This window comes from Primulina eburnea, chromosome 18 (assembly GCF_022965805.1).
Source record: "Primulina eburnea isolate SZY01 chromosome 18, ASM2296580v1, whole genome shotgun sequence".
Taxonomy (NCBI): Eukaryota; Viridiplantae; Streptophyta; class Magnoliopsida; order Lamiales; family Gesneriaceae; genus Primulina; species Primulina eburnea.
The window spans coordinates 11270015-11282458 of record NC_133118.1 but is presented as its reverse complement, the minus strand read 5'-3'; the positions used below and the strand labels follow the sequence as shown (position 1 = coordinate 11282458).

The window sequence follows — 12444 nt, the reverse complement described above, 5'->3', positions numbered from 1 at the left end:
TTGGTTGGGTACTATCAGACTTGAGTTCTGACGTTCTTACTATCAAGGAGTTGATAGGTAAGAATGGAGCAATTGGGGTATGCTTGAATAAGGACATGTTTAGTCCGAATCACATAGAGATGTGAACCCACGGCTAGTTGTATCAATGAACCATTGAGGGCCACACAAGTACTTGCTTTGTAAATCCCGAAGAGAAGTAAAATAGTTCAATGTGTTGAACGGCTTATAAATGTGTTTATAAGCGTAAAGAAAATTAGAAGTATGACTTCTATGAGAGAAATATAAATTTTAATTTATGGAAGTGTTCCTAAGATTAAAATTTGGCCAAGTAAATAATGTAGTTGAAAATTGTGATTTTCATAAACATTATTGTGGACTAAATTAAATTAATTCAAGTGTTGAATTAATTAAACACTAGTGGACCTAGTAGAGTCTAAATAATTAAATTAATTCAAGTGTTGAATTAATTATAAATATTGAGTCTTGTAGAGCTCAATTTAAATAATTATTTAACTAGTGGGACTTGAGTAAAATCAAGTAATATTTAATTAATCTCAAATGTGTTTGAGATAATAAAATTTAGTCTATGGTTTTTTAATGTGTTAAAAAACCATATAATATATAAGTGAGACATGTAGGGATTGCATGCTTGGGAGATGAAGAGCCTTGATTACTTTTTATTAAAATATTCAAAAGGCATGCAACTTTTGAGAGACAACTTTTCACAATACCTAGGCTATTCTCCCACTCTCCCTAACACTCACTTGGCCGAAAATTTAAAAAAATTTCTCTCCCATTTTCTTTTCTTTTGGTTCTTCATTTCTTGGAGAATAAAATCTTCTCTTTGAAAAATCCTCAAGTTTTTCTAGTGCAAAACTTGAGGGGATTTACATAGCTAAGTGGTGGGCCTAATTCTTGAAGAGGAAGAGGGTGTGCTTGTAGATTTGTCTACCAAAGAAGAGCTAAAGTATTCATACTTTAGTTGGAGCCATTTCATCAACTCTATGGAGTTGATAGGTAAATTTCTACAAACATCCTATGCATGTATTTTGAGTTTTGCAAATATTACACAAACATTTCATGGGGTCGAAAATTTTGCTCCAAAAATTTTATTTTTCGCTTCCGTTGCGTTTCCGGCCTCCGTAACCGGTCCGCTTTCACAACGATAGTCATCAATATCAACAATAATAAACAACAACAAATATAATATCAAATCACCCAATTCTGGTGATTTATTATCGTTCAACGCAATAGTATTCATCAATACTAAACAATAACAACATAAGCTCGTACGTCAACACGTACCTGATAATCGAGTATATATAAAATCTGGCTATTTCTTTGATCAAGAGGCTTGTGATGTATCTAAATAATTCAACGACAATATTAGATCATTGTCACCGTATCAACATAATCATAACAGCCTCAATATATCACATCAAATAGCCCAACAACAATTAATTCAACAAAATATAAAACTCGATTATAAATTCTTATTGTTCAACAATTTAATATTCTGGTGTATTTAATTCACAATACTATCATCAAATACACCATAATTAATTAACTTCAAATAATAGGCTATTTTACAACATCCGTCAAATTGCGAAAACTTTATATCAACGTGTAGCATATACTTCGTAGACTCCAAATATATATTCAGAATTAATAACAACTGAAAAACATCTCTCCAATCTCAATCCAACAATTAAAAATCCCTAATTATAATAAATTAGGAATAATTCAAAATAACACCACTATAATCTTCTCTACTTCGTTAAAATCATACACTATTCAACAATCTTCAATTTCAGTATGATTTAACAATTTAACAGATTTATTCCAAAAATCGACGAATTTCAAACACCACCAAAACTATAAAATTTATACCTCAAATCGAAGACCTCGTATCAACAATCCCAGAACTGAAGTCGGTTCATCGATTGGGTAAACCGATAAGTCGCACGATTAAAAAGAAAAATCGAAATCCTATTCTGTATTTTCTCTCACCTATATGTTGCTCACTGTAAGAACGAAAGATTCATTCCTTCATTTCACGTAAGTACATCTTTATCTTTTCTTTTTATTTATTTATTTTTTTTAATATTATATTATACTATATTAATAATATAATATAATATAATATAATATAATATATTTAAAATTTTAACACCGGTATATCTCTTTGGACTAGTCAAACGATCAAATTTCTCAAAACTCAAAACATAGAATTTCTATATCTTTGAGTTTTCTAAGTTATATCCAAATTTCAACTCATTTGGATTTCATATGACCAAAATATATCATATTTTCCTCTTTAAAAAGCGTTAATTATTTAGTAATATCACATTACTAAATCAACAAATTGTAATATTTACTCCGGGCATTACATTTCTACCCCCCTTAAATGAATTTCGACCCCGAAATTAATCAACAACAGTAATAACATGCATAACTAAAGATACGTCATACCATCAGAATGAGTAGGGGTAGAGCTCCCTCATATGCCGCTCTGTCTCCCAAGTGGCCTCTTTGACACCTCTATGCTCCCACTGAACCTTCACCATCGGTATAAGCTTACTACGAAGCTTCCGTTCAGATCGATCCAAAATACAAACTGGTCTCTCAACATAAGACACATCAGGATCTAACTGAACCTCAGAAATATTCAACACATGTGAAGGGTCTGGCTCATACTTCCGCAACATCGATACGTGAAACACATCATGAATACCAGATAAAGATGGAGGTAGAGCCAATCGATAAGCCAACGTGCCTATCCGCTGCAATATCTCATACGGACCAACATACCTCGGTGCCAACTTTCCTTTCATGCCAAATCGCACTGTACCACGAAAAGGAGAAACTTTAAAAAATACTCGATAGCCCTGCTGAAACTCTAAAGGTCTTCGTCTTTTATTAGCATAGGCGACCTGTCTATCTTGAGCTGCTTTCAATCGTTGTTGTATCAACTTTACTTTTTGTTCCATATCATGAATCATATCAGGACCGGTAACTGCAGCTCGATCAACATCATCCCAATATAACGGAGATCTACAACGTCTCCCATACAATGCCTCAAATGTAGCCATCTGAGTACTACTCTGATAACTATTGTTATACGCAAACTCTACCAATGGAATAGATGACTGCCAAGCAGATTTAAAATCCATAACATAAGCATGCAACATATCCTCAAGCGTCTGAATAGTACGCTCAGTCTGACCATCTGTCTGGGGATGATAAGCCGTACTCAATCTCAACTCCGTCCCCATCGCAGTCTGCGATCCTTCCCAAAAATGAGAAGTAAATCTAGGATCTCTATCAGATATAATAGACACTGGAATCCCATGCAACCGTACAATCTCTCGTATATATAACTGTGCCATCGTCAAGTACGTACTACTCATGCTACAGGGTATAAAATGTGCAACTTTCGTCAATCGATCAACAATCACCCAAATAGCATCAATAGTTCCAGTGCTTCTTGGCAAATGAGTCACAAAATCCATCGATATGTGCTCATATTTCCAAGTCGGTACTTCTAAACTCCTCAATTCACCACCCGGCCTTCTCCTCTCAGCTTTGATCTGTTGACAATTGAGACATCGACGTACAAAATCAATCACATCACGTTTCATTCCCTTCCACCAAAACTGAGAACGTAGATCCTTATACATCTTCTTGCCACCAGGATGAATAGAATATCGACTACAATGGGCACGCCGCAACAGACCCTGGCGCAACTCAGATGCATCAGGAACTACCCATCTATCCATCATCTTCAAACTGCCATCATCGGCCACTCTAAAAAGGGTATATTGTTTCCGAGAAACCAACTCCTTCCACCGCTGAACCCTCTCATCTGTTATCTGTGCATCACGAATATAACTATATATATCAGGTTCAGCTAATAAGGTAGATACCTAGATAGGAGTCGTCGAGATATAGAAATCATATCCTAAGGAACAACATGACAACAACATAGCTGATAAACGACCCACATCTTCTGCAGTACAGCTAACTTTACGACTCAATGAATCAGCAGTATGATTAGCTTGACCAGGATGATATTCAATTTCACAATCATAATCCTTCAGCAAATCTAACCATCGTCTTTGTCTCATATTCAACTCTGTCTGTGTAAACAGAAATCTCAAGCTTTTATGATCAGTATAAATCGTAAACGAGGTACCATATAAATAGTGTCGCCATATCTTCAAGGCAAAGATAATGGCTGCTAACTCCAAGTCATGCACAGGGTACCTTGTTTCGTGTGGTTTCAGTTGTCTCGAGGCATATGCCACAACATGTCGATCCTGCATCAAAACACATCCTAAACCATGTAATGATGCATCAGTATAAACAACAAACCTCTCGTTTTTTGTAGGAATTGATAACACCGGTGCAGTCGTCAGTCGGTGCTTCAACTCCTGAAAACTCCTCTCGCATGCTTCAGACCACTGAAATCGCACACCTTTCTGGGTCAACTGTGTCAAAGGTCTAGCAATCTTTGAAAACCCCTCGATAAATCGACGATAATAACCTGCTAAACCCAAGAAACTACGGATCTCTGGTACAGATGTAGGTGAAGACCACTGTAACACGGCTTCGACCTTCGTTGGATCAACAGAAATCACATCTCTCGATATAACATGACCCAAGAAGACCACTCGATCCAACCAAAACTCACATTTACTGAGTTTGGCATACAACTGTTTATCTCGCAGCACCTGTAACACTGAACGCAAATGCCCAACATGCTCAGCCTCACTCCTGGAATAATACATCAATAAACACAATAATAAATCGATCGAGATAAGGCTGAAATACCCTATTCATCAAACTCATGAACACAGCTGGAGCATTCGTCAACCCAAATGGCATAACCAAAAACTCGTAATGCCCATATCTGGTCCTGAATGCAGTCTTCTGAATATCCTCCACTCTAACTCGTATCTGATGATATCCTGACCTCAAATCAATCTTTGAATATACCGAGGTTCCCTGTAACTGATCAAACAAATAATCAATACGAGGGAGGGGATATTTATTCTTAATCGTTACCTTATTCAGCTGTCGATAGTCAATACAAAGCCGCATCGTTCCATCTTTCTTTCTTACAAATAAGACTGGTGCACCCCAAGGCGATACACTAGGGCGAATGTATCCCTTGTCCAGCAAGTCCTGCAACTGGGCTTTCAACTCTCTCAACTCTGCTGGTGCCATTCTGTAAGGAGTACGAGAAATAGGGGAAGTACCTGGCATCAACTTAATCCCAAACTCTACCTCACGAGCTGGTGGGAAGCCTGGAATCTCATCAAGAAATACATCGGCAAACTCAGCAACTACAGGTATCTCCTCTATTCCCACCTCCTTCTTCTTCTCTATCATATCTACAGCATAAATAAGATAACCCTCATGCCCATGCTCCAATAACCGAGACATCCGGATAGCAGATACCAACGGAACACGGGGACGAGAACCCTTCCCATAAAATGTCCAACGCTCTTTCTCATCTGTATAAAAATATACTACCCGCTGATAACAATCAACAGTCGCACAATATCTCTTTAGCACATTAATCCACACAATACAATCAAAATCAGTCATCTCTAGAATAATCATATCAGATCTGAGCTCATAGCCCTCATAAGAAATAATACCATCTGATATCATAGATACAACTGATATATCAACTCCAGAAGGTGTCGAAACAGAAAGAGGCATAGACAATGGAGATGAGCGCATATGATGCTCAACCACAAACCTCTTCGATATAAAAGTATGCGAGACACCAGTATCAATAAGAATATAAGCAGGATAAGAACATAAATAACACTTACCCGCTATCATCTCCTCTCGTGCCTCCTCTGCCTGCTCTCGTGTCAAAGCATACACCTGTGCCTGAGGCGGACCAGCTCCCTGCGTCTGCGGCTGTCTTCCAGAAGGTCGTGGTGTAAACTGCTGAGGTTGTCGTCCTCCTCTCCCTGAGGATCTACCTCTATCACTCCTGGGATCTCGCTGTCCCTCATGACTAGGACACTGTCTGGCTATATGGCCCACACCGCCACACTCAAAACAGGTGATCTCGGTCTGTGTACACTCTCTGATCAGATGGGGTCCTCCACAACGAAAACATCTCACTGCTCTGGACTCTCCTCTCTGCCCCTGAACAGACTGAGAACTGCCCCCACGACTCTCAACACGTCGTGAATCAAATCGACGCTTCCCAGATGATGCTGAAGAAGAAGATGAACCCTTCTGATATTTAAAAGACTGTCCCTGAGGTCGCAATGACTCCCTAGTCAGCTCTGATAATCGTCCCTGAGCCCCATACTCCTGCATAACCAACTCAGCCATCTCAGCCCTCGTCACTGCATCCTCAAATGATACCGGGTTGTTTGACTGAACATGATCAAACAACTCTAACTTCAACCCTTTCAAGAAGTGCCTCATCTTAGCATGAACATTCGTAGCAATATGTGGCACATATTTCAGCAATGCAGAATACCGAGACTCATACTCAGCAACAGACATACTGCCCTGTCTCAAATTCTCAAATTCTCTCTCTTTCTTCTGTCTGGCTGCTATAGAAAAATACTTATCAATAAAACGAGATCGGAACACATCCCAATCAACAGTGTGGCCCTGGGCACTCAATCTGGTCTCAGTCGTCTGCCACCACAATAATACATTCCGCGAAAGCTGAAATGTAGCCAATCGTAACCAAGCAGACCTAGCACACGGAGTGGTCACAAATATCTGCTCTATCCTCTCAATCCACTCCTCTGCTCGCTCACCAGTCTCAGAACTATCAAATCTCGGTGGAAGATAACTGCTAAACTGTGCCAAAGTCAACTCACCAGGCAATAAAGGCTGATCTGCAGGTGCCTGTCCCATAGGAGGAGGTGGCAATGGATTCATCTGCCCAAACCCACTGTCAACCTCTTCCGTTTCCTCGTGTGGATGTACCTGTTCTCTAGCTGCCATCACTGGAAATCAAATTGTTAATCATAACATTTAACAATTACAATCCAGTAATCATCATCACACCTTTCGCATTAAAGCACACGCAACTAAAGAACAATCAATCATACCAAGAAATCATCAATAACAAGTCAAATGCACAGACACACGCAGATAATATCGTCATCCAACTCCCTCAACACAAATCCAACTCCTAACCATCCCAGACATCTAACATATGCTCTGATACCACCAAATGTGGCGCCCCAAACCTCGCCACGTAATCATTCAACATGTGACGTCATATGCATAAAAATTTTCTTTTCGACGACGTAATAATATAATGCATATTGTAGTAGCCCGAATTCTAAATTGGGTAATTAACGGACTAATGGTGATTAATCATGATCGGACGGACCGAAGATGGTTCGGAAGCACCGAAGAGTTCGGAAGGTCCGAAGTGAATTCGGTGGATCCGATCATGAGGTGTCAAGAGCAGCTGGACACGTGCAAGTTCGGACGGTCCGAAGTGTATGTTCGGTGGATCCGAACATGAGCTGTCAAGAGCCGATGGACACGTGAGAGTTCGGACGTTCCGAAGAGGGTTCGGACGATCCGAACATGGCCTATAAATAGTGCTCGGATTTCCTCATTTTGACTTGCCAATTTCTTGAGTTTTCTCTCATTTTGGAGAGTTTGGAAGGTTTCTAGGGATTAGTTGTTGGTCGAGCGATAGCCGGGAGCTGCCAGGAGTGGTAGCGTAGCGACGTCTGAGTTACGAGGCAATCGACATCAAAGGGCTGTCGACGGACGAAGGTAAACCCTAAACCTTTGGTAATACTGGTTTTGCTAGTCAAGCATGGTAGAATTGATTGGGATATGCTTTTGATGCGTAGGCTTGTTCTAGACCTGTTGTCTGGTTGTTCCAGTGGATTAGGATTGCTGTGATAGAGGTACGAAAGTACTATCCGAGATATCCTGGTTGAGTATACATTCATATATGTGTTGCATGATTATGTGCTGCATTGTTACATGTCATATGATGCATGCTATTATGTCACGCTTTATGATGCATGTTGCATTGCACGTTGAGCCGTATCTCCTTCGAGATAGCCTTTACTGTTGAGCTGTATCTCTTTCGAGATAAGCTATATCTTGGGGCCGCTCAGCCCTATCTTGTGGACGCATGGACACCGAGAGTACACAGTGGCCGACGGGTCGGGAGGGCTTCGGTGATCCGGGACATTTTAGGTCCACGTCTGTTCTTGTAGTGGATGCAGTGACCCAGAGGTTGGACCGCGCGGCACTATCCACTTGGCGCCTCTAGACTGAGCATTGTTGAGATCCTTTTGTGACTCCTGTTTCTTGACTACCCCGGTATCATGATCATAGCATGTGCATTTCATATAGGTCTGTATACTCATGCTTTTGTGCTGAGCGTTCTTATCGCTCACGTCCTCAGTTTTGTTTATTCTTGGACACCCCATTTCCACGGGGCAGGCTTCAGGTTGGACGGCTCGGGAGGAGCAGGAGGAGGACAGTGAGTAGCTGGTTGGTTTAGTTTTCAGTACTTTTCTATTCGATATGGTTGTATAATTATAGTTGTTGATTTTTCCGCTGTTATCTCTGATTTTTATTAATTAGGTTAATTGCATGCTTAGTTCTTGCTTAGTAGGTGATTCTGGAACGGGTCACTACACATATACTACAAAATAATGCAATCACCGCACTATCTACGTCAGTGTAGCAGAAACAATATAATAAATACACACATACAACTCAAATAAGACAATAAGCTATACTGTCTCTATCTACTATCAACTACAGGACTGTTTGACTAGACACACCTAGTCCTTCACCACTATCTTGTCTCACGCATAGTCCTGTAACCTGCCCAACAGAAACAGCCCCCAAAGGGTGAGCATATACAACAATCATCATCGTAATACATAACAGTGATATTATCAACAACATAAGATATAACTGAAATGATAACAGAAATACCCCCTTTGCCGTTTCTGGACAATCAGCCATCAACAACCTCAACAACATCACATTGCAACAATAACACCGACGATACGTCGCAACCCAACTCCGGCGACAGCAATATCGTCGAACGAACAACATCAACGTGACAACATCAACGAGACATCTCCAAACAACGATAGTCATCAATATCAACAATAATAAACAACAACAAATATAATATCAAATCACCCAATTCTGGTGATTTATCATCGTTCAACGCAATAGTATTCATCAATACTAAACAATAACAACATATGCTCGTACGTCAACACGTACCTGATAATCGAGTATATATAAAATCTGGCTATTTCTTTGATCCCGAGGCTTGTGATGTATCTAAATAATTCAACGACAATATTAGATCATTGTCACCGTATCAACATAATCATAACAGCCTCAATATATCACATCAAATAGCCCAACAACAATTAATTCAACAAAATATAAAACTCGATTATAAATTCTTATTGTTCAACAATTTAATATTCTGGTGTATTTAATTCACAATACTATCATCAAATACACCCTAATTAATTAACTTCAAATAATAGGCTATTTTACAACATCCGTCAAATTGCGAAAACTTTATATCAACGTGTAGCATATACTTCGTAGACTCCAAATATATATTCAGAATTAATAACAACTGACAAACATCTCTCCAATCTCAATCCAACAATTAAAAATCCCTAATTATAATAAATTAGGAATAATTCAAAATAACACCACTATAATCTTCTCTACTTCGTTAAAAACATACACTATTCAACAATCTTCAATTTCAGTATGATTTAACAATTTAACAGATTTATTCCAAAAATCGACGAATTTCAAACACCACCAAAACTATAAAATTTATACCTCAAATCGAAGACCTCGTGTCAACGATCCCAGAACTGAAGTCGGTTCATCGATTGGGTAAACCGATAAGTCGCACGATTAAAAAGAAAAATCGAAATCATATTCTGTATTTTCTCTCACCTATACGTTGCTCACTATAAGAACGAAAGATTCATTCCTTCATTTCACGTAAGTACATCTTTATCTTTTCTTTTTTTTTATTTATTTTTTTTAATATTATATTATACTATATTAATAATATAATATAATATAATATAATATATTTAAAATTTTAACACCGGTATATCTCTTTGGACTAGTCAAACGATCAAATTTCTCAAAACTCAAAACATAGAATTTCTATATCTTTGAGTTTTCTAAGTTATATCCAAATTTCAACTCATTTGGATTTCATATGAGCAAAATATATCATATTTTCCTCTTTAAAAAGCGTTAATTATTTAGTAATATCACATTACTAAATCAACAAATTGTAATATTTACTCCGGGCATTACAACATCTGAGACTGGTACTTCAAACTCTTTGCAATGGCCATTTTTATGCTAAATTGTCCAAATGTGAATTTTGGATGGACAAAGTAGTATTTTTATGCCACGTCATTTCGAGACATGACATATCTGTTGATCCTGCTAAGGTCGAAGCTGTATTGAATTGGCCTAGTCCTACGAATGTTCCTGAGATTCGTAGTTTCATGGGTTTAGCTGGTTATTATCGTCGTTTTATTGAAAGATTTTCGAAAATAGCTAAACCTATTACTCAACTGACACAGAAGAATCAGAGATTCATTTGGTCAGATGAATGTGAAGCTAGTTTTCTTGAATTGAAGACGAGATTGACCACAATACCTGCACTTAATATTTCCTCAGGTACCGGAGGACTTGTAGTGTGTACAGATGCATCTGGTAAAGGTTTAGGCTGTGTTCTGATGCAACATGGCAAGGTGGTTGCTTATGCGTCTCGTCAATTGAAATCTCATGAAACATGTTATCCTGTTCATGATCTTGAATTGGCCGCCATTGTGTTTGCTTTGAAGATTTGGCGCCATTACTTGTATGGAGAGAATTTTGTTATCTATTCAGACCATAAGAGTCTGTAATATCTCTTTTCTCAATCTAATTGAATATGAGGCAACACGGATGGATGAATGTCTTGAAGGATTTTGATTGTGAGATTCAGTATCACCCTGGATCGATGAATGTTACTGCAGATGCCCTTAGCTGTAAAGTTCATGATTCTGTTTTAGCTTGTGTCAATGTCGCCAAGGTACATGAAGATATATGTACTTCTGGCTGGACTTTTCACTCGAATTGGAATTCTATCATTGTGTCAACATTGCAAATTGAGCCGAACTTGATATCGAAAATACGATAGGCCCAACGAAGCGATGCTCACATTCAGAAGTCGAAAGAACTTGTATATGCAGGACATCAGTCTGGATTTCAGATTTCTTCTGATGGTTCTTTACGACTTAATGGTCGGCTGGTAGTTCCTGATGATTTTGATTTGAAATTTGCCCTTCTTCGTGAAGAACATTGTAATGCCCGGAAATTAATCACTGTAATTGACGTTGATTGATTTATAATGTCATGTGATTATGAATGGACCAATCGGGATACCGAGAAGAGTATTTAAAATTAAAGTAGGGATTTTTGGTGCGAACCAAGACCGCACCCGCGGTCCCTACGACACAGCACCCGCGGTGTAGATGATGAAAAATGGATAGGATTGTCGTGGGGTGACCGCACCCGCGGTGCTTACGAGACCGCACCCGCGGTGCAGGACCGCACCTGCGGTGTTGCGTGTTGCGCGGAAATGCTGCCACTTCGTCGAATGCATGCAGGATATATATATGTTTGATAGCCATTCATTCCTTCGAAAATCATTCAGCAGAAATCGAGAAAGGGTCAGAGGAATTGGGTTGAAAATCCTTACGCCTTTTCGGAGAAATCCGTCCGTCCGATTTTGATTCCGACTTCGGTATTGAGTTCCTAGCGACGTAGGCTACAACTTGACGTAAGTTTTGCTACGTTTTGACATGTTTTAGAATTATGATATTGTCAGAATTGAATGGAATTCATATATGATGTTCTTGACATATTAGACATCGTAGAATCGAAGTCAGATTAAGAAACGGACTGATTATGAAATTGTTATGAATTTTCTAGGGTATATTGATTTATACCAGACAGATTTGGATTATGAATGAATTACAGATTGTAACGGATATGAGTTAAGATTTGTAATTAATATCTGGTGATATGGTATTGACGGGAATACTGAGATTGTACTGTTATACCGTTGATTTTGAATTAAATCCAGAATGATTAGATTGATAGTAATTTGGACGGTATATTGACATGAGATTGTTGGTATTGTCAGTATCAGACAGGCTGTGAGTTGAGGACTTCGACTGAGCCAGACACCGACGAAAGAAAGGTATAAGTCAATGTGGTATTGGGAGATGGACTTGAGTCGGTTTAGACTTGGGTTTCCCTAAATCACATACTTTACTTTATTGCATGGATATTTGCATTGATTTGATTCATATACTTGTTCTCTTGATATTTAGACAACAGGTATTGGTT

The 12444-nt window shown here is 38.7% G+C and overlaps 1 protein-coding gene and 1 long non-coding RNA gene across 2 annotated transcripts; both read right to left on the bottom strand.

Annotated features, from left to right (window-relative positions):
• Positions 1–2474: 2474 nt before the first annotated feature.
• LOC140819109 (uncharacterized) lies at positions 2475–6993 on the bottom strand. Its single transcript, XM_073179120.1, has 5 exons — positions 5667–6993; positions 5125–5519; positions 3768–3872; positions 3459–3590; positions 2475–3149 (listed from the first exon to the last, which is right to left on the bottom strand). Exons 1-5 carry the CDS (start codon positions 6991–6993, stop codon positions 2475–2477), a joined length of 2634 nt encoding a protein of 877 aa, XP_073035221.1.
• A 1740-nt stretch (positions 6994–8733) lies between these two features.
• Positions 8734–9957, bottom strand: LOC140819928 (uncharacterized). Its single transcript, XR_012115311.1, has 3 exons — positions 9859–9957; positions 9274–9333; positions 8734–8859 (listed from the first exon to the last, which is right to left on the bottom strand). It is a non-coding gene; the product is annotated as an uncharacterized lncRNA (long non-coding RNA).
• Positions 9958–12444: the final 2487 nt, after the last annotated feature.

Bases quoted from the DNA above. Each gene is read 5' to 3' on its own strand.
- LOC140819109 (XM_073179120.1), bottom strand. From the start codon at position 6,993: ATGGCAGCTAGAGAACAGGTACATCCACACGAGGAAACGGAAGAGGTT. The intron at 3,591-3,767 runs GTAGTTCCTGAT...AATTGTCAACAG, and splicing joins TGAAGATGATGGATAGATGG to ATCAAAGCTGAGAGGAGAAG. The intron at 3,150-3,458 runs GTGATTGTTGAT...TCTGCTTGGCAG, and splicing joins GAACTATTGATGCTATTTGG to TCATCTATTCCATTGGTAGA.